Source organism: Thunnus thynnus, chromosome 5 (assembly GCF_963924715.1).
Source record: "Thunnus thynnus chromosome 5, fThuThy2.1, whole genome shotgun sequence".
Taxonomy (NCBI): domain Eukaryota; kingdom Metazoa; phylum Chordata; class Actinopteri; order Scombriformes; family Scombridae; genus Thunnus; species Thunnus thynnus.
This window is the reverse complement of record NC_089521.1, coordinates 27,116,994-27,139,427: the sequence shown is the minus strand read 5'-3', so window position 1 is coordinate 27,139,427 and position 22,434 is coordinate 27,116,994. Positions and strand designations below refer to the sequence as shown.

Here is a 22,434-nt window from a genome sequence, read left to right as displayed (position 1 = left end):
GGAGGGAGACTTTAACTCTGATCAGATATTATCTAGAAACATAAAAAGCACAGCGACAAAAAGATTGCCAGTAAGTCTATTCATGTGTTTTTCATACTTTGAAACATCCAACATGGCTGCTGAAGGCCACATTACATCACCTGAATAAACTAAAAACTGTTTTAACTAGAGTATATGTTAAACTTAACACTCTTTTCTTTGGTAGCGGTTCCCATGACAACGTTATTCTGTGACTGCGCCGCTAATCAACACATTCAGCTAAATAACTTTTAACAAAACAGTGAGAAAAACACAAACAGACACCTGAAAGAGAGCTAGCTTACAGACGGACAGACGTGACAAGTACTGTGACTGGATGTAACAAATATTATGAGCGGACGGAGCGAGTCGGCTGACGGACAGGACAGGACTGGTGGTGGGCGGCACACATGGAGTGAGAAGGGGCATACATACCGGGGTGGCAGTGCGGGTTATGCTCATAAACCTAACAGCAATTAGTATGGGTTTCTGGAAGGAGAGGTGGGGGGGAGGAAGGAAGGAAGGACAAATTAGGGTTAGGGAGTGGTGAAGGTAAAAGTCTAGATACAGTTGGATCCTTGTTGAGAAATTCAGGTGGACTTTGGAGTCACTAATAAATTAGCAGCAGCTTTCTGATTACTGTTTGTGATATTTATGCTCCTTAGGGATCACAGTATTGACATTAAATCCTTGTCCAAATATTAGCTGTTTGCAGGCTGTGTAAACAAAAACTATTATGTGAATGGCTTGTAAGTCACTCCTGCTCTTTCTATTTTACACTGAAGTTGCATTTAAAAGTATTTTTTTGTAGATTTCTTGTGGCAGAGAGCTAAAGTAGTAGAAGAATCATGTTCAAGGTCTCTTGATTTGATGGTGTTTCAGTTATGTTTTTAATTTTTCTTGTTGTTTAGGGTGGATATCTTCATTCTGAGTGGCCTTCTTTGCTACATCTTCCTTATTACTAGTAATTTTATTTATTAATTTAAAAAATAATCATTTTAATGACATTTTCATTTTCCAAAAGCCTCTTTAACTCACATTTTGCCAATAAATCAGTAGCACTAAGCTAATTCAGTTTCTTGGTCAACTGTTTCTGTTATCCTGTTCTGTATAAATGTTTTTTGTTTAATAAAAGTAAATTCATGTTGGGAGCCCCTGAGAGTCCTTTTTAACATCTGATGTTAATCAGGCAGAAGATAAGAGGAACATGCATTAATAATAAATAGGTATTAGTCAGCAAAGTTAGAAATGTTCCTAAAAGAGAAGAAACGCTGCACATCGGCAGCTTGTGAAGATTTTCAGCCTGTAATTTTTTCTACTGAAGCCAAACATCCAACAGTAATGTCTTTTTCTGGGCAAAGTTGTGTCAGTTTTTAAGCTATAACCCCTTGAGAGTGTGCTGTTTAGTCAGCATTTTGCTTGCAGCAAAATCTGTTGATGAAAAATGTGAAGAAACACACAGGAATGACCTCCTGTCATGGCCGTGTGAGAACCATGCCAGCTGCTCATCGAGCTGAAAACTGTCGCCATTAAATGATGAGTGAGAGGAACAAGCTGGAAAACATCCACCTCAATGACAGGCAGTAAGAATTATTCATATTAACATCTTTGTAATGATAATACATAATGTGTGTAATGATTATGTAACTTATCATCCAAGAACCGGCCCCGAGAGGCCTCCAGAGTCTGTTTATTAACAGCAGCTGTAGTCTGTTCTTACCATGGACCTCCTGATGTGGGTCAGTCTGCTCTTTGCTTTGCTCTCTGCAAACTCCAGACTGTTGATGTCCTTCAGACGAGCTTTGTACTTGCTCATCTGCTCGTTGATGATCAGCTCCACACACCTACAGTATGAAGGAGAAATCCATTTAGAACAGAAGTAGGGAAGCATACTGCAGACGATCACAGCCTGGATTTAACACCACTAGAGTGAAAAATGATGGAAAAAAGGTGAGGTCTCAGCCTATTTAAAGGTTTCCTGTGGAGTTTTTTGATCTGTAGCACCGATATGGAGCAGTTTTTTATGAGTGGGTTCCTGTTTCTAGCGTCATGCATGCAGACGAGGGTGATGGTGGCTGTAATGATCTGAGAAACACAGCAATGCACCAACAAAGGCAGAGAAGAAGAAGACTGCAGGATTTTAAGAACTTCAAAAATAGTTTTGCAAATGTTTTATGAGGAAGGACATGGATTCAACACATTTGTTAGATCACCAGGATACACACGATGAGTTCTGGTGAGTAATAGTGAATGTAAACAAAACTTGTGTTTGTTTACAGGAAAACTCCACAGGGCACCTTTAAATAGCTTCATTTATAACCTCTAGTTCCTCTTTTCCTGCTAGACCGCAACCAGCCAGTTCAGTCAGGTTTTTGTTTGCTTGTATTCATTACTCATCAAGCTGACTAACTAGATGTAGCTGACTAATAACATTATTATTATTTTATTTAGCTTAAGTTAACAATAGATGTTTTTTCAGACATTTTATTCATGTTTGATTCATGTATTCATTTGTTGTCACTGACTCTGGGCCAGTTTGTGATAAATGGAGGCTCATCATTAGAAGAGAAATCAATAAGTGTTTGCTCCTGAACAAGTCGGTAATATGTTCATATTTAAAAGATTTAAAACTTTTATACTTCTCAATTTTTGTCCTTACTGGCCACTGTACATGCTTTTTACCCATCAGCCCATCAAAATCTAAGTAAAAAAAACTTCTGTTACATCACTTAACACAAAGTCACAGGATGAAAACATCTGTTTCTTCACTCCCTGGTTTAGACTTATTCTCATGTTGCAACACACATGGGTGTGAGGCCATCAAGAGGAAATAACGTGGATAAAAACAAAAACTAAATACCTGAATCTTTACAAAAAATAGCAAGTAACATGTAAAATGAGACTTTTCTATTCAAAGGTATATACACTAATGTCATAAAACTTCTGCTGCAGACTGTTATCTTGTTTATTAACCTTCAAAGAGTTAATTTGGGAAACTACACAGATGTTTAAGGAGGGTGGACGTACGCTGTAGTCTTGCTGATGTCTTGGACGCTCTGCAGCGGGTCGATGGTGTCGGGGCAGCGAAGTATGCAGGGAGCGAACACGATGGCGAGAGCGTTGGCTGACATCCTGTTCGTCTCCTCTTGCAAGGCGATCCTGCAACACATCGCAATATAATCCTGTTAATCCTTGTGTTGATCTTCACAGAGTATGAAGACTTAACACCGGCATGTGACGGCTAATCCGGCGTGTTTGATAACCAGTGAGGAAAAAAAACAAATAGAATCTGAAACCACTTCTTCTAAGATTTAAAAAAGGTGACGCTGGCTCCCAGATCTTGTTTCAAAACCTTATTTTCAGACGCAAACGGTCTTGCTGTGAGCTGCGCTGCTGGTGTTAATGTTTATCTCATCGCTCACCTGACCAGATGGAAGATGAGGCGCTCCAGTGTGCTGAGGTGTGTCCTGCTGAGCTGGTCGATCACTGAGTACACCCCTCGGATCACCTCCCGCTTGTCCGGTTGACCTGAAAAGAAAACACACGCACATTATCATCCAACCACAGAGTCTGAAACTGACTCTCAGCTGGAGGACTGATGAACATGCTGAACCTTACCCATGGCTCTAAGAAACTCCTCGTACAGTTCAAAGGTCATGAGAGGGCTGGGGAGGTCTCGGAGCCACTGTTTGAGCACGCTGGCTATGACGTGGATGTTGTAGTCGTCCAGGTTCACGATGCTCACATCTGGAAGGGAAAGATGATGTTCATGCAAAGCAAACTTTCCCTCCTTCTCTCTCTTTTTTGACTGAAAGAGGTTTTAAAACTGTTGTTTAAAAAGTTGTCTGCTTCCTCTTTCTAATTGTTTGAATTTGTTTTCTCTAATTACACTTAAAACTTACACAAACTTACACTTACATTAGTGCACACTTAAAACTTCACTAAGGAAATAGTTAGTTTTATTAGTTAAGCTTTATATATTCAGGAAGTCATAAATGACCAGCGGTGGAGGAAGAACTCAAATCCTTTACCAGAGTAAAAGAAGCAATACCGCAATGTAAAAAATGACAGTTTTATCAGATAGGGGTACTCAAAGTATTAAAAGTAAAAGTATTCTTTTTGCACAAAAGAAGTAGTAGGATCCTGTTTAGTGGTTCCCAACCTAGGGGTCGGGCCCCTCCAAAGGGTCACAAGATAAATCTGAGGGGTCGTGAGATGATTTATGGGAGAGGGAGGAGCAAAAAAACACAGTTCTTACACATAGATTTTGATTTATTTTTCTTCTTCTTTTCTCCAATCTTTGACTGTTTGTGAAATTTCAATCTAAAAAGTAACTAAAGCTGTCAGATAAATGTAGTGCGGTAAAAAATACAATATTTCCTTTTGAAGTGTAGCAGAAGTATCAAGGAGCAGAAAATACATAACTCAAGTAAAGTAAAAGTACCTCAAATGTAATGTCATTTTGCACCACTGCAAATTACATAATACAACGCTACAACAAGACCAGTCATCACACACACGAATCAAAACATATTTACAACTATCTTTAAATAAAATCAGTACTTATGACTATGAAGTCTCTCTAACTTCATCCCAGTAGTAAGTCAGAGTTGGTATGAGGAACTTTTTGTCATTATCTCTGAAGATATTAAATATCTCTGCAACTTAGATATCAAATCCTTATAAATGAATTAATTAACAACGAACATGTGGAATGTAAAGATGTTTTCAAAGACATGAAATAAAACATTAATGATTTATTTTTCCTTGCTTTAGGGCCCCGTGTCAGTCTCACCTGTGTCCAGCCCCTGACGAAGTTCTTTGATCTTATTGGTGGAGCCGGACTTCCTGTAGATCCCCTCCGTGTAGAGGCCGTGCATCTCGATGTAGTTGATGAGTTTCTCCACCAGCTGGGGCACCGTGCGCTCCTCGCTGGTCAGACGGGAAAGCTCCACGCCAAACTGCCGAGACGACAGCTCCGGATCGTACTTTTATACACACACACACACACACACACACACACACACACACACAAAAATGTCACATTAAAAACACAGAGTTGAAATCTATAATCTCGTCATCCTGTTTTTCTGATCTGTTCTGTACACACACGCTGCTTGTATTGCATGTCTGTCCTTCCTGGAACAGAGATCCTTCCTCTGTTGCTCTTCCTGAGACAAATTTGTTTATTGTTCAAATTTGTGATATCGGGGGTTTATAAATAAAAACGGACTTAATATCAGCAAACACACAGAGACAAACAATCAAACTCTAATGTTACTAGTTCTAGTTATAATCAACATAAATGCCTTTAACTTGCTGCAACTAAAAATATTGTTTCAGGAAATTAAGCCAAGAAAAATAAACTGTTGTTACGTCACAGAGCTTTTGTCAAAAAGACAGCAATTACATAAAAGCCAATGTGTTAGTTTCACATCTTACACCTTACAGACTACATCTATACAGTATAATCAAAGCAGAATCACTATAAAAATAGAGAAATCTATTGCAAACAATTTTGTAATTTTCTACTCTGTAAGATGATACCGAGTCACAAAGTACTCAAACTCATCTGTTTGATAAGAAGACCTGAAACAAGAAACCTAAAGATAATCAAAGACAAATCTCCACCTACCTTTTTACTGCACTTGGTGGTCATCTTGGAGCAGCACTTCCTGTGGCAGGCGTAGCGACACACTGAACAGAACAGAACAGAACAACACACAGTCAGACCGATGACATCGCTACAACCTCCGCACAGCTGAAACAACGGCCGCAGTCAGTCACGACTCCGGAGACTCGAGTAAACGTCAGACGGTGGCGGAGAGTTTTTTGGACGTGATACCTGCTCTCTCTCTCTCTCTCTCTCTCTCTGAGCCGCCGTCAGAAAGTGCAGATGGAGCTTATAACTAGATAGAAGATAGATTTATGAAAGGAGCGGGAGGTTTAATCGAATTTTTCTGACACTCAGAAAGGCAGAACAAGTGTGTGAGTTTTCTTGTGTATGGACGTGTAGTGTGTGTGTGTGTGTATGTGTGTGTGTCTGTGTGAGAAGAGATAGGAGTGGGTGTAATGTGCTGTGTGGGTGGAAGTAAAAACTACACACATGGATGTGAGTGCCTGAGGGTAAGTGAGTTAGGAGAACATTAGGAACTGCTACTGGTGTGTATATCTGTACGTGTGTGTAATACTGGGAGGACTTGCTCATCTTTACAGCCTGTTTTTAGGCCAAATGCAAAAGCACAAAAGATTTTTAAAAATGCATGAGGTAAAAATAAGAGAAAGCAGCTTTAAATGTCTTAACACCAAGGTAAAGGTCTTTGTATAATTTCCATGACTTGACTTGATTTTTCCATCATTTTCCAATAAGAAGACATTCAGTTTTTTTTTAATGTTTTTGCCATTAAGTGTTGAACAATTTGGCTTTTGCTTAATTCTGTTACCAACCATTTAACTTTGACGTTTAATGTCAGAAAAACCTCAAGATATTCTGTATTGTAAGACCACCACAAACCATGTAAATCTCTGTAGCACCTTGATTCTAAATCTTAATGGGGACATATCATACTTTTTGTGATTTTCTGTTATTTTTAAACTGTTATAATGTCAGATTTTTTATGTTAAACATGGTCAAAGGTCCAAAACCTGAGATGAACGTATGTAAAAATGCTGCTTTGAAGTCAAAAGCCCAGAATACAGTTTGTTGTTGATGTATTTGATAAGTTGTTTTAACTCCTTAAAGACACAGGAGCTAAAACAGCCTGTTTCAGACAGAGGCTGAACCGAGGGGCTGCATAAAGGACCAGTATAAGATAAATAAGGAGTTTTCTGAACTGTGAATCATCAAGACATTCCAGTAGAGCCTGAGAGTATAAATATAGACCTGAACATGTGCATGATACGTCCCCTTTAACTATTGATTAAGTTTCTTGTGTATCTGCATGTCTAATCCTCACGTTTGCAGACGCAGGCTCGGTCCATCATCCAGATGAGGGAGGAGCAGTACTCGCAGTAGGTCGGGATGCTGTACTGGGTGGACTTGAAGATGTGGCCATTGTGTTCCTCCACCTGCAGGAGGCAGCAGATGCCACGGGTCAGCTCCGTTCAACTATTAAAGTTATTGTTTTTAATCCAAATATTTTCTTATGATCTGTCAATTAGATTTCCAACTCACAATGTCAGTTTCCTTTTTCCTCGACTTCTTGCGCTCACGTTTAGGTGCCTGGAAAGAGAAAGAGAGAAATGTGTTGAAAAGGGCTGCACATGTGCTTATATTGCAAGAGCAAAAGTTACTAAATTCTCTCCCATAGTCTGAAAAGTTTACAGTGCGCCTATTAAGTAAAAATGTAAATGATATAACTACAATTATTTACATTATCTGCATCAGTTTTTTTTATTTATTGTGTAATATTTTGCTCGCTTACATTTCCGTGTTGTGTTGTCTAGAAAAGAACCCGTCACAATCACTCTAAACCTAAATGTTTGTCCATCAATAAAGCCAAATCTGTAATCACTTTTTAAACTCTTACCCTGCCGATGGTTCCCTCCATGGGCTTGTATTCAGTCATGAACTCGTCCAGGAATACCTTGAAGGTGTTGACCCAAACCTTCACAGGCGACTCGCTCCAGTCCCTCTGCTCCAGACGCATGGTCTTCTCCAGGATGTGTTCAAACAGGGCGTAAAGATCCTTGTAACGGATACTCTTCCCATCGTCCATCTAGCAGTGAGCACGGAGGAAAGAAATGGAAATATTTGACAGAATGATCGGAGCTCTTTGTGTCTCAGATGACATATTTATCTTCTTATAGTTCGCATGATATTCAACATCGGTTAACATTTACTATTCAGGGTCATTCTGTTGAATTTAGATTATTCAGGTTTAATTGTGTCCTCTTAGGTGCCAGATGGGTGCGGTACCTCACTGGGCAAAACATTACATGCCAGAAAGTCTCAACAATCACAGGAAAGTATTTGAGAGTCAATTTAGCGTACTTTAATGTGATTGACAACTTCCCCGACTTCCCTATCTCACTGGTCCCGTAGTGCTTCAAGCAGCTGAAGGCAAACAAAACAGAAAAGAGCAGTGAGGACTTACAGCCAGGGCGGTGGAGTAGGAGTTGAAGATGTTGATCCTGAACTCCTTGAGCGCTTTCTTGAAGACGAGATCCACCATAGTGTCCTTCTTACCATCTTCAGACTCCAGGTCAGCAATCTGGAGGGACAAATTATCAAATAAACGTCCTCAAAAGTGATAAAACATGAATAAAATAGCTGAATGTTTCCTGAGACATGTTAAAATGTAATATAGAACGCAAGACCATCCTTAAAAATTGGAAAAACTATGTTGAAGTGACTGTAAATGCCACATTCTTATGCAATTTTAGCATAAACATACAAAATATGTTGGTGATACGCTATTTTGAAACTGATTACAACCTGATCTGTAAGTACTGTAAGTAATAATAGTAGTTGTGGCAACATAAACAAATCTGAGCCATAAATCTGACAATAATAAAGACAAAAAGCCCAGTCAAGACACTGTTTACAAGACAGACTCAATCAGCGTCTGCAAGATTCACCAAGTTGAATTTAATACACATTTAAACCTGCAGTAAGTGATTTTTGGCCACTTGAGGGGAGTGAAAAAAGCTATAAAAACAATATATAACATATATGAATATCAGTGTCTTTGGGGAAACCTACATACAGAAACCTAACAGTTATTTAAGTGTGTTATTTTCCAGGGTTGACCTCTGACCTTCTTCATGAGGAAGTCGTTCATGGTGCGGTAGTCGTGGGCCGAGGTGAGGATGTGCAGAGCATCGTTCTGCCACTGCGCTGGTTCCAGAGCGATGCTGCTGATCTTCACGCTGCGACGCCTCCTCATCTTCGGAGACAACTCCTTGTTCTCCTTACTGTCCCTGACCCCCCGCGAAGGAGCCGCCTCCAGGTCTGGACTGTGAGGAGGAGACGGGCCTTCTGGGAAGACAAGAAAGAGACAGGAGAGAAAAAGGGATTACTAAAAATGATTTGTGATTTTGTTAATCCAAGAGTGAAAGTCCCTGTAGGAAAAATGTGGTTCTTCATAAAAACTTTATTATTCTATTAAATAATGTTCTGTGCAGTGGTGGACTGAACTCCGCTGCTGTTCTGTTTCTCATCAAAATTGTGGAGGAGGGCAGCCAAAACTAAAATCTGCCTGCAGGGGAAAAGTGTGCTTGTAGTTCTGTAAAAATGTGTATGTTTTTGTGTTTGTGAAGTTTGTAAAATCTATACTCAGAGGCTAAAGACAGAACATTTTGTGTCTAAGTCTTTTTTTTGTTTGTTTGTTTTTTTACCATGTGTCTCTGCAGCTTCGCTCCTGCTCGCCTGCTTCTCTCTTGACAGTTTTTTCTCGCCGTGTTTCGTCTTACTCCAGAATCGCATCTTTCCTCTCATCCTGCTAAATCACACAACACAACTGATTAATTTAAAAATCAATTAATTAAAAAAAAATACATCAAAAAGAGTGAGGAAAAGTAACAAAAAACTTCATGACAAGCGTGTTCTCTCAATTGTAAAGGCTTCCCAAGAAATGCATCTCTATGACACATTGCAGCTGTGAAATAAACCAAATAAACCACCTGAGGTACCACACACAGTCAGTCATTGTTTTTATAGATGTATTGAAGTTTTTTAGAAGAGCATATCCAAAATAATTAGCAAAAATGGGAGTCAATATGAGAAAAAAAAGAAAAAAGAAACTACAGTAACATTGGGGTTTTTTATTTTCTTTTGAAAGAAGCTGATGTATTTGTCTTGATAAAGACCAAAGAAATAAGAAGCAAGAGGATTTTCTGTGCGTGTACGTAAAAAGAGACACTGGAGGAATCTACCTTCCATCCTGACTGGATGTTTTCCGGAGGACCTCCACCTTGCCCAGGTCTCCTGATGACATGGTCTTATGGATCTTTTTCTGATCTTTGTGAGAAGGCTGGAGAGCAAAGAGCAACGACGGGTCAGTCATAAAATATATGAACTTTACCTTCATCAGACTCATCAGGGGATGCTGACGAGTTTAGCAACCATCTCCAGGCCCTCGATTTCCTGTTTAACACAAGCTGATTCCTCTATGTGGACAATAATGGACAGTAATACTATGTGATGGAGTAATACAATATGTTTATATAATTTATCCTGTAATATTATTCCACATTACTGCAGTAAACATTTGTAAATTGCCTGAGTGTCCACATATTTAAGTATTTCTCTTCAAGCTCTACTGATTCTACTAAATCTACTGATGTGATGAGTTACACAAACATCTACTGCATCGGAAGAGATTGAAGAAACCAGCAATATTAACGGGAATAATGCTGATATTAAGAGTGTGTGTGAGAGAGAGAGAGAGAGAAACAGAAGTCATGCTGTCGTTAGTGAGAAGTAACTCTGCTCGAGGTTTTGACGATTCCAGCATGCAGGAGCCAGCAGTTGGCGTGCAGAGCGATACGAGGCGTGATGATGTGTTTTCAGGACAGGCCAAGTTGTTGAAGGTAAACATGTGAGCGGGCAACATCTTTGTCCGCTAGTCAGTCAATACTGTGAATATCTCTGTTCGTTGTTGTTAAAGAAGAAGTAGATACAGGGATACTTTAATACTTTTGAGCATTTTGAGTTTTAATCTCTTATTTTTCCATCAAGACACTGTAAACAGCACATAGTGAGGAGTTTTCTTCTTCACCCATTGTAAAAATGACTAAAATCATTCCCAATTGAATCTGATAAGGGTATCAAAAGCAGCAGAGTAATAACTTGAGGTGGATATAAACAATACCAAAAATGTTTTCAGCTTCCTTCACAACCAATGCAGAAAGTAATCACCAACAGTTTCGATAATTGATTCATCATTTTGGTTGTATATCAAACAAAAATACCAAACATTTTCTAGTTGCAGCTTCTTGAATGTGAAGATTTGCTGCTATTCTCAGTTTTATATCAATGAAAATGAATTTCTTTGGCTTTTGGACTGTTGCTTGGAAAAAAAAAGACCAACAGAAGATGTCTCCTTTGGTTCTGAGAACTTGCAATGGGTGTTTACAATCATTTTTTGAACATTTAATTGATTGAAGGGATTAGTTGCAGCCTTATTCACAATGTGGCATGTGTTTATTGAAGGAAAATAGGCGATTAAACTCCAAAATGTTGACGTATCCCTTGATAAAGAGAAATACTGTTGAGATGGGAGGAAGAAGGGAGCGACGCTCAGATGTGAAAGCTTAGCTTGGGCCACCAAAGCGAGGTGCCATTCATCCCCGATCAGCCACGGTGACGGTTTGCTTGAGTGGAAAGATTTCAGATATTTTCATATCAGCAGAGAAACATTTGTTTGGTGATACTGTAGCTCAGTAGTCAGAGTCCAACAGTAGAGGGGTTAGCAGTGTTAAAATGCTCCTCCCCCAGCCGCTTGGCCGGGTCCACCTGAGAAGAAGGTGGAAGAGGGGAAGGAAACTTGCTCGGAGGTCAAGGGACCTCTGGAGATCTGGGAATTTACCATCTCGGAGTCACTGTGACAGTCAGCCTCGGGGTGGGCGCGTGAGGGAGACAGGGAAGGGGGCAGCGTGCGGGAGTGGGCAAGGATGTAGTATTCGTCGTCGTCGTCCGACTGGGTCGCCCCCTCAGAGTTACAGCGGGTGAGGAAGTCGGAGCGCGTCCGGGACATGCGCGCTTTCTTTTTGGGGCCTGGGCGGCCCACCTGCTTCCAGGCAACCACAGGAACATCAGGTCAGCTGCCTTATGTGTGTGTGTGTGTGTGTGTGTGTGTGTGTGTCTTTACATGAGATCCTGGAATTGACTTGATGACTTTTGATGTAGCAAAAGGTAAATCCAACAAGCCTTAGTTAACCTTGAAATATCTTTTATGAGGTAAATTCATGACAAAAATTACAGTAAGTAGCTACAGATACTCAACTAAGCAACACTTCAAAATAAAACTGGGTGAACAGGGAGGCTGTCTAAAGTCTGCAATAAGTAGTGAGTTGGTAGAAATGTACCATTTTTTTGTATTTTCATGTTAGTGTGTATTTCTGCATGTTTATTTTCATATCTGTTGTACATAAAAGCTTGTTTGTCCTTGTCTAGAGTTGTTATCTTTGTTTAGCTGTTTGTTTATGTTGGTTTCCTCTCTGTATATTTGTTATTTGTTGTACATTTGAGCTACTGGAAATCAAATTCATCCGAATTATTTGAGGTATCAGCAGACTTCACCGATAAAGAGGTTTGAACACAGAGTGAATATTTCTGTAGATACAGAGATGGTAAAAAAAACAGAAAAGCAAAACTGTCTCCAGCTTTACAATCAGAAATGTACTTTCTACTTATCATTCCTGAAGATTAACTACAACAAGATCAATCTGTACATATATAGTATGAACAGGCCACTGCATAAGAATCAGACACTTGTGCCTCTGATGTGTGAGGTGTGTGCGTTTGCATCAGTGTGTGTGTGTGTGTCCTACCTCTCTGTTTCTGGATCCTGCAGATTTGGAGTCCTCTCTGTACATGGCCAAAGATCTTTCCTGGTTTACCAAATCCTTGTCTGACCTGCAACACACAACCAAGAAAATCTATTTTTACACTGAACTGATGCTTTGGAAGAAAAAAACTCTAATAGTGGCAGAACTTTGTGTTTTTACTTTAACTGAAACCTCACAAGGCGCTTTGTAGGATGTTTGTTGAAATTACAACTATTGAAAATGTATAACTTTTTCAAAACGCAGCTTTAAAATAATCAAATATGGTTCTTTTCCTTAATTGCATGAATAAATATTTACATAAAACTTCCTTCAAATTAAAAGTAAAGGCTTGACTTTTTACAGAATTTAGAGAAAGGGTTTTAACGTCATAGAAAGTCATATTTTTGGTCGACCACAACGTGTTTTGAGACTTTATAAGAGACAATTTCACAGATTGATGTAAACAGTGACACCGCCCAACAATAGTCACATCCTGCTCTTGTTATCGTCTACCTCTCTGTGCTTGTATGCTAAATTTCCCTCCTGGGATCCAGTAAGTTTTATCGTATTTTATCTTTTAATGGTTGACTTACTTGGAGAAGGGCAGCTTGCGTCTGGGTGGGGAGAACACAGTGTTGGACGGTTTCTCCATCATATTTACAATCACAGTCTGGGCTGAGCTCTTCTTCTGGGCTTTTGGTGGTTTGGTGTCCAGGACCGGGCTGGGAGCCTCCTGAACAGGCCGGACCACATTCTTCTCCTGCTGACTCGGGAGAACAGCGGGAACATCGGGCTTCGGCTCCAGGACGATCTGGATGTCCACCTCTGAGGAGCTAATCCCCGCTACTTCTGGACTTGCTGCTTGAGTGCTTGAAGACTTGTCCACCTCAGAGACATCTCTACTGGACTGGGGAGCAATCCCGTTAGGCTCTTCGACTGCCGATCCTACCTCCAGGCCCGCAATGTGGGTAATTTGGGAACCGGATGATGTTGCTTCTGGTTCAGAAGCTCCTTCTTGGGTTTGGGCTGCCAGCAGCTCCCCCTCCTCCACAGGGCTCTCTTTCTGCATACTGATCAACACCACTACAGGTCTTCGAGAGGTGGACTCCCTTCTCTCTTTGTGAGATTTGTTGGGGCTTTCAAATTTTGGTTCATGAACTGGACTTTGGTCAGAAGCGATATAAAACGTTGCCCGTGGACTCTCTGCCTTGTTTGGTGCCCCAATCCCGGGCTTTTCATTATGGTTTGAGTCTGTCAGTCCCTCATGAAGTTGACTATCCAGCGCCGGGGGATGTTCTTGTTGTGTAGAACCTTCAGTCTCCATGTCTTCCACACTGAGCAGCTCAAAACTTCCATGACTAGCTGGAGATCCCCGGGGTGAGTGTCTGTGATGGTCCTCTGGCTGACAGGTGCCGCCGTCGGGGACCAGGTCTTCCTGCACAGTTCCTCCCACACTGGTTGTCCGAACCTTGAGTAGCTCCAAGCTGAACTGAGCCTGCTCCAGCTCCCTCATTCGTCTGCTCTCTCTTTTTGATCGATTCTTATGACTTGTCTCATCTACGCTCCTATTTCGCTCAGAGTCCTCTTCTTTTTCTGTCTCTCCTTCATCAAACGAAACAGGCTTCGAGTCTTCAGCAGGTTTGGCGGAGGTATCCTGGACGCAACTTTCCTGTCCTGATGCGGTGAGATCCTCCTCGGTTCCTGCATCCATCTCTGCAGGTGGACTACAGAGTAGCTGTCTTTCATGCTGCTCCTTCACTTCTATGAACCTAAAGACATTATAAAAGTTATTAACATTTGGTCAAACGCAGGAAAGAAAACTGACACCTAACAACGTCACTTTACATTAAAGGCATTATCTGTAGAATTTGAAAATTTCCAACATTACTGACCCCCAATGGTATCAAGAAAGATACTGTGGCAACAATACAAGCTGCTTCCTCCCCCAGCTATTGAACCAGGGGACACAGAAAGAAGGGCTGAAAGCAACATGTAGATGGCACCAGCTTTTTAAATTTATTTCAACAAGATTGATGAGAACAATGATGTTGGAACAATTTGACAGATGTTATAATCACATAAAAAGTCATGGCTCAAAGTGCAGAAATGTGCCCGTTTTTTCTTTTTTTTTTTTAAAACAGAGAAGGTCACATGTTTTTAAAAAAAAGTATGGAGTGGTTTCAGATTTTATAGTCCAATGCAACCAAGATTTGTTGTTTCCTGCTACAAGAAAACAATTGTTGTCAGTTTAGATTTACAGAAGAGGAGACAGCACAAGCGCCTCTTCATACATTTCAAAAATAAACACTTTAATTATAGATTGTTTGCACTGCAAATGCTGTTTCTGAAAATAAAATCGTCAGTTTTTTACACCAATTTGAAACAGATTTATTCTCAGATTACTGGAACAAAAATAATGAGTTGTACATTGGCAAAGCAAACAACTGGAACTAAGTGCTTGACCATACATACACTAACTCCTTGACGTACCTGAGTCGAGCCAAGTGCCCCCTGCCCATCGCCTGTAGCTGCGTCACAGCCTTGCACGTCGCACAGTAGCGGCTCCTCTCCCTGAATCCTCTCCAGGCCGCTTGAACCGTGACGGCTGCCAGAGTCCTGCGATGGCAGCAGTTTCTCCAGCTCCTCTGTATGACTATGGCAGAGTCCCGCCACTGCAGGAACCTCCGACGCTCCCTGTAGCTCCTCCAGGCCGCCTGCAGACACACCGCTGCCTCTTCCTCATCGCTCGCATCGATGGTGGACTGTCTGAGGAGGCAGCATCGCCACCATCGCTGCAGAAACAGAAACAGAGAAAGATTCGTTCATTCATTTGAGTAATGAAGAGATTTCCAGTTGTAAGACAAATCCTTTAGTGATAGATTTTGACCAGAACACGCCTCTTTACTGATTTTACCTTTTAGGTTTGATGTACTTCAAGACTTGGCTAGCAAATATTGATATTTCTGAAAAGGTAAAAGGTGTTAATCTCCCTATCAACCATCTAAAAACACCTTCCTGCTGAGTGAACTCTGGCTAAGACTCAAATGAGTAAATTTATGGAATTTGATATTTTTGTTATTCATGGCATCCTACAGTATCTCAGGACAATGTGATACGACTTATCTGGCAGACATCACTGGAATTTTTGACAACTTCAAGCAGGCTAAGAAAACCTTGCATCATTTTGATTTGAACTTGGAATAACTTCATTTACTTCCAATTCAAACATGTAGTCATGGTCGAATTGTATTCTAGCCATGTGCTGACAGAAACTTTATTAACAAGCTACTGAAAATAACGACCTTAACCTCTTTTTCTGCCCAACTTCACAAATGAAAAGTACACTGTCCCTGTGAAATTTTAGAAAGTCATTACAGTGTTTATATAAAGAATTATTAGACCTCAAAGAGATGGAGGCTCCACAGTCAACCTTGACATTTATATATTAAGTGACGGTTTATGTATTAATACTTTCACTAAATTATTCTTCAGCTTCATTGGCTCCTGCTCAGGGTTTCACTGTGTCTGGACTGACTGTGTTTGTTTTCTTTCAGCCTGACAAAGATTTGGACAGCTCCCCTCCGAGGGTTCTTCCAGAGAAAACATACCAACAGAGGCCCGAATTTAATGTTTTCTTCCTCTGTCAATCCGTTTCACCGTTTGCTTTCTTTCATTCTGTCTCTCGCTCTTGAGTCTCTTTCTTTCTCTCCTGAGAGAGGTAAGAGTACAGCTCTATAGTCTGACAACATACCTGTTCAGCTCACCGATTTCAACATAAAGGTCCTTTCTTAGGTTTATACCAGAACAAGTTATATACAGAGCTATATATCTACTTACGAGAATAAATTAATACTTACATTTATTTAAGGTGTGCTATCAGTCATTTAGTCAACCAGCAAAGCCAGTTTCTTCCTGCTTTATTTAAAAGTACAAACACCTTTCAAATGTAATCTTGTTATTCTGTAACACGTTTTAAATGATATATTTCTCCTTTTGGAATGAAAGCCAAAATATACACAGTGCTTTATATTACAGAGCTGCAATAGCTGGAGGAGTAAGTGGAAACTGTTGTAGCTACTATATAGAAGGAATAAACTTTCATCATCCCTAATCTCTTCTCTATATTTAGAGAAGATTGTTCTTTATGAAGGTTTAAAGTTTCTGTCTGGAGTAAATGCACAACTGTTAATCACTTAATGCTTAACAGTCTAAGGTTAAGTAGCCTTAATGGACTAAAGAAACTCCTCCTGAGATGTTGGATGGAAGAAACTTTGACTTGTGGGATTCTTGAATTGATTCATGATGCACTTACAGCAGTAATTTAATAGAAAATCAAATTTTTAAATATTGTTTAACTGCATGAAGACGACAACAGGATCACGGATGTGTCAGTGCTGAACATGACCACGTCTCAGGCTGAAGCCTTCACCTTCCCTTCACAGCATCTCACCTGGATTGCAGAAGCAGCTCGTCTCATGTCGACAAAGTGCTTCCTCTCCAGGACGGCCCTGAAGCGGCGCTGCAGCGTGACGATTCGCCGCAGCACTTCCTGGTGGAGGAGTGTCTGAAGACGCTGACGCTCCGCCTCCCGCAGGAACACCTAAACAACACAAGAACATTTACATACATGAAGTCACACACTAGTTGAAGCCCAACAGATAAGATGGTGAAACAGAGATGTGAATCCGTACCATCGTGTTGCCCACTTGATACCCAGCAGGTGGCAGGTGGATCCGCCGGAAAAACTCCCTGATGCCTGATTTGGTTGGACTCGTGCCTCGAGGAAGCAGCACATGAAAGTGACGCACAAAGTCCTGGAAGAAGATGTGTGTGTGTGTGGTTAATATATTTTATTAGATACTAATGTAAGTTGACAAGCAATGTTTGATTTAAGCTTCCATAGAAAATAATATATTACTAAACATATCATTATATTTAGAATAGAGCTGCAACAGTTAGTCAGTGGATAGAAAATTAATGATGATTAATGATATTTGTAAATCTCAACATCCTGCCAGACAACTTAGATGAACTTTAAATTTAGCTTTACCTGTAAAGCAATAAAAAGGAAGATGCATGAGATAGAAAAAGCTGAAATAAGCATGTAAATAAAATAAGATGAAATAACAAACTACATTTTTGTTACTCATCTCTATCACCTCACTATGAACTAACACAATGCTAAAAATAAAAAAAACACTGTAGCACTAACATGGCATTGACTGTGGATCTGCTGTTAGATGGTAGCGGGAGAGGATTACCTGAAACGTGTACTTGATACTGTATCCTGATTGGCGGATCCGGACGGTTTCCAGCATACCTGTGTACCTCAGCTGTCTGAGAACCAGGCTGTCATTGAAACGCAACGGCAGCTGAGCGAGACAGGACAAGAGATTAAAAAGGTAAATAAAAAACGAAAGTAGAAAGTCAATCAATCAGCCGTAAAGGAAGCTGCATTTAAGTGATGAGTCTGCAGCGGAAAAATTACCTTCTCAGCGTTGGATCGAATACACTTCACAAAGTACGGCTCCGATTGATCGAGAGTCTCCATCAGCTTGTTGAGGGACGCCTGCACACAGAAATCAATGACATCACATCCTGGACCACATCCAGTGGCAATAAAGGGAAACAACACTTTTTTTCGCTTATCTCGTAAATCAATTAGCATATTTAAACACAGAAAGCGATGCAGATAACAGCTCATATATTGCTAAATGTGTGTCCTCTTCAGAAAAAAAACAGTATCTTTTCTCGAGTCTTGTACTCTTTCATGCTTGCTAATAATCATTACAGGCTGTTGCTGCTGCTGCTGCTGCTGATGTGTCACCCATGTTTTTGTAATTCACAGACCCGTCCAGCAGAGGGTGACGACAGCACTGACCTGGAACTGGGCACTGATGCTGGGCGGTTTCTTCTTCTTGTGCAGGTGAAGCAGAGACTTGGTGATGCGGTCGTGGAGCGTCACGCTGCCCAGGTATCGTAGAGACTTCACGTCTAACAAGTGCTACACACACACACACAAAACCAGAGAATACATGAATCTCCTGAAGATGCTGTTTTTAAAATGCTGTTTCTTAATATGTTGACGTGTGTGTGTGTGTCTTACCTTGGGAAGAGTCAGCTTAGTTTTGCAGTTTTTGTTTCTCCTAAAAGGTGAGAAAGAGTGTTTTCATTAGCAGATATTAGATGCAGATTTCGAGGAACAGTGAATGAAAAGCATACTTTCATGATTTAATTTTATACATTCCTAAATGTGGAGACTTCTGAAGGACAATTTAAAGGAGTATTTTCAAAACTGAAGCACAAAAAACCAGAGATTTCTTCCCTTTCAGTCCCTATAATTTTCTTTCTCTGAAAGCCTTACACAGCAGCTACACTACCGATAATGCAAATGGATAGCATTATATCCCTTGGCCTTCCTGTTTTGGCTACAAAAACTGTCACTCAAGCTCATTTCCAGCTCTTCTGCCACCTAACAGATGTAGCTCAAGTTACACAAAGAGCTAAAACGAACAAAAAAAAGGCAAGGAGGAAGGAGGAAAAATGGAAAAACAGACTGTGATTTTAAAGTCTGTGAGTTTAAACCAAACATTTAATAGTTTTTTAAGTAAAAGAAATGAGTCAGAACAGTTCTGTCTCACTCACAGTAGGATGCCCTGAGCTCTCTCCAGGAGCTTGCTGTTGGAGGAGTTGATGAAGATGCCGTCTTCTTCCAGAGCGGGGCTGCCCGAGGACAGACGACCCGACCTTGAGCTACGACCGTTACAACCAACACCATAGCCATCCCTACGGAGGGGAAGGGAGAGACAAGGATACATTACACACTATTACACACTATTTTATTTAGTTTAAATAGTATTATTAATCATTATTACAGATTTTAATTTAGATTTCCTGTGGTGAGGGATTTCAAGATGACACCAATTTCAAATAATTAACAGTCTTCTGACTTTATTACAGTAATTACAAACAGCCATCTTGCTTAGTTCAACTGGAAGAAGTCGGATATAGAAGAATATATTAAAATGTCCCGGACTGAGACTTGGAGAACTCACCAGCTGGCCTTCTCATTCAGAGCGTTGGTGCCTTGAAGATCTGATAGAGGTGTTCGGGGATTCTTCCTAGTGATACCTGGATGGCAGGACAAGAGGAGACATATCAGATTCACATCTTGCTGGATTTATCTATAAGTTGCTTCCAACCGCAGCGTGAAGAATCCAGCTTTTTAGGGCCTCTTTCCACTACTTTCTCTGAAGCACCTTGCTTTTTCCACGGACATACTGTATTTTAGATCAAGTATTCACCAGGGTATCTCTACAGTATCCCTCCTTTATGTCTCGTTACTTGCTGCTTTCTTTCCTACTTTCATCCTTGTCTTAGACTGGTTTTACTTTTGTATCTGTGTGTGATTGACTGTGCGTAAAAGAGATATTTTCTACACTGGTTTTGTCGGAGGAACATTAATGAGTATGGTGACATTATATGTGAAACAAACAGTTAATGAGCCGGGAGTTTCCACTTTACGTTTGTGGTTTTCTCTCTTTAGTTTAAACTCACTGCTTTTACTATGCGATGACACAATTTCACAAAACGAAAAAAAAAGAAGTTAACTCTGTATTTCGATATATCTCTCTGGGGGCTGGTGGAGACCAAAAATAGAGCTAAAAGAAGAGTGAATATTGGACTTAGATTCACTTCATTTCTGTGTTGTCCACTGTAAATTTTAATAGAATGAAGTACAGCATTCAAGTATTGCATTTCCACATTGCATTTGCACTTTACTTTAAGTCCCCCTATTTAAGCATTTATAAGCAGTATAGTTGTTTTTAACACACTATAACACTGTTGTCAGCAGATAAGGGCATTGTAGGTGTTAATTAATGTATAGTATCATTGTCAGTTATAACTTCTGTGAAGATATTTTATATTATTACAACTGTGTACAACTGTCATTTTCGATTTTGTTTTGTAGACCAGCATCCACGTACATGTGTCCATGAAATATCCTGACTTTTAATCCCTAATATGGTTCAAACTCCCAAATCTCCAACAGTATTTCCATTAGATCCTTAATGCCCACGTCTTTCAAACCTCACGCCGTCAGTTTGTAACCCATGTGACATCATCAGGGTTGTTTTCTCAGACTTGAACCCGTTCCACCAGAAGATGTTATTCAACTCTTTTAACAGGCTGAATAATACTTCCTCTGACTAGTAAACTCATCTTAATGCGTAAAATCAGTGGAGTTTCCCTTTAATAGAGGAAACTCTTTGGGGATTTCACTTGGAAATGTTCTTGGACGTTAATTTCAGTGCTGGCTGCTGAAATGAAAGCAAAGTGCTGTTTAACAACATGAAGACATGTGACACGCACACTCACACATAGAAACATAGGTGCATGAGGACAGACTGAGTCACACTTATATACACACAAATACATGGACATTAGAGAAAAAACATGTGATCAAGAATCATTAAACCCTCCAGGTCCACATGGGACTGTTCATTTGTCTGATCACTCATGCGTGGAGAAATCGTCTGGTTATAAGCTGACCGGCGCTCTGAATGACCCACATGTCTGATTTCCAGTGTCTTATAAACAGCTGTAATAAAACCGGCTCACTGAGGCTGAAAATCATAAGAGAGCAATTACTCTCAACTTGACCATAAATGACTTTTTCAGTGCAGCCTGGAATTGATTCCTTTGATTGGGTTGAGGTAAGCGAGTGGGATTTTAATAATGGCAACACGTCAGTTCACCTCAGTTCAACAGACTTTTATCAACGGAAATTCATCCCATTATAAAGCCCATTAACATGGAGCACCTTTCCAAAAACGACAGATATGAAGACTTTTAATCCTGAAAGAAATGTATCCAGTTTCACTATTACTTTTAAAGGCACACTACATACTGCAGGATCCTAAAAAAAAAACAATATATACAAAAATAATCCCTCTAAATCATCACTTACGACTGACTAGAAGTCTGTGGTGTTGTATTTATCTGCAGAGACTATCCCCTCTGCCTTTATTTTCTTATTATTTTGCTGTTTTCGAGACGTTTTTGGGCATCAACCTTTGGGCACAAGTGTGTAGCCCCCAGCCAATAACAACGCCTCTACCTCTTTTATGATAAATCAGGATATTTTTTAGTTCATAAACAACAAACACCAATACTTTCGTGTACAATATGGTAGAGAGGCTTGAGTTTTTTTTGTAGTTTCTTACTGTATTTCTCATCTTTGCATCTTTGAAGGATCTCAAGGCTCCTTTGGTGAACCGGATGATGAAGGAAACTGAAGCTGTCAACAGTTTTGACAACAGCGCAGGGAACTGCAGCATCATTACCTGCAGAGAGAGGGGAGGTGAGGGTGGGGAGGGGGGGAAAGAGGGGAAAGACTTTATTTTTTCCTCACTGAAGCATCTCTATGCAAGATCATGAGGACCAACATGTTTTCAATACCTTAAGCACAAAACAGACAAGAAAGAGAAAGAACAGAATCAAATGAAGAGGAGATAAAATGGCAGAGAGTCGGGGAAGAAGGTGAATTAAGAAACAACAGAAGCAGCAGAAACAAAACAAAAGGAGGATGAGTCAGATAAGAAGAAGAAGAAGAAGAAGAAGAAGAAGAAGAAGAAGAAGAAGAAGAAGAAGAAGAGAGGGAATTCTTCATGTGAAAAGAAGAAATAAATCAACACAAAAGCCTCTGATATAATCAGTGGTGACATTTTCAAACACTCTGCACCAAAACATTCCACCCAGTTAGTGAAAATAAACTCTGGAGAAGAAGATCAAAATCCCTCTTCTTCCTCCTCCTCCTCCTCCTTCTCCTCCTCATCATCAACAGCAGCAGCAAAACTCCTCTTCCTGGCCCAATTACAGTGAAACATGAACTTGAACATCACAGTATTGCAGTGCAGCGTT

The 22,434-nt window shown here is 40.2% G+C and overlaps 1 protein-coding gene across 4 annotated transcripts in view; it reads right to left on the bottom strand.

Moving 5' to 3' along the window:
- LOC137183406 (unconventional myosin-IXAb-like) overlaps nucleotides 1–22,434 on the bottom strand; it is a 160,191-nt gene that overhangs the window by 6,347 nt on the left and 131,410 nt on the right. For 2 of the 4 annotated variants that reach the window (XM_067590437.1, XM_067590438.1), the window contains exons 14-40: nucleotides 21,738–21,857; nucleotides 19,566–19,641; nucleotides 19,156–19,296; nucleotides 18,617–18,656; nucleotides 18,392–18,514; nucleotides 17,999–18,079; nucleotides 17,772–17,882; nucleotides 17,202–17,324; nucleotides 16,961–17,110; nucleotides 15,001–15,302; nucleotides 13,104–14,279; nucleotides 12,514–12,598; nucleotides 11,550–11,753; nucleotides 9,895–9,992; nucleotides 9,358–9,461; nucleotides 8,778–8,998; nucleotides 8,115–8,231; nucleotides 7,548–7,736; nucleotides 7,193–7,240; nucleotides 6,975–7,086; nucleotides 5,654–5,715; nucleotides 4,814–5,006; nucleotides 3,637–3,765; nucleotides 3,441–3,546; nucleotides 3,046–3,177; nucleotides 1,739–1,862; nucleotides 454–507 (exon numbers count right to left, since the gene is read on the bottom strand). In XM_067590437.1, coding sequence (XP_067446538.1) covers nucleotides 454–507; nucleotides 1,739–1,862; nucleotides 3,046–3,177; nucleotides 3,441–3,546; nucleotides 3,637–3,765; nucleotides 4,814–5,006; nucleotides 5,654–5,715; nucleotides 6,975–7,086; nucleotides 7,193–7,240; nucleotides 7,548–7,736; nucleotides 8,115–8,231; nucleotides 8,778–8,998; nucleotides 9,358–9,461; nucleotides 9,895–9,992; nucleotides 11,550–11,753; nucleotides 12,514–12,598; nucleotides 13,104–14,279; nucleotides 15,001–15,302; nucleotides 16,961–17,110; nucleotides 17,202–17,324; nucleotides 17,772–17,882; nucleotides 17,999–18,079; nucleotides 18,392–18,514; nucleotides 18,617–18,656; nucleotides 19,156–19,296; nucleotides 19,566–19,641; nucleotides 21,738–21,857 — 4,421 coding nt within the window. The remainder of the gene's footprint in view (nucleotides 1–453; nucleotides 508–1,738; nucleotides 1,863–3,045; nucleotides 3,178–3,440; nucleotides 3,547–3,636; nucleotides 3,766–4,813; nucleotides 5,007–5,653; nucleotides 5,716–6,974; nucleotides 7,087–7,192; nucleotides 7,241–7,547; nucleotides 7,737–8,114; nucleotides 8,232–8,777; nucleotides 8,999–9,357; nucleotides 9,462–9,894; nucleotides 9,993–11,549; nucleotides 11,754–12,513; nucleotides 12,599–13,103; nucleotides 14,280–15,000; nucleotides 15,303–16,960; nucleotides 17,111–17,201; nucleotides 17,325–17,771; nucleotides 17,883–17,998; nucleotides 18,080–18,391; nucleotides 18,515–18,616; nucleotides 18,657–19,155; nucleotides 19,297–19,565; nucleotides 19,642–21,737; nucleotides 21,858–22,434) is intronic. The other 2 variants (XM_067590435.1, XM_067590436.1) reach the window with 2 other exon arrangements.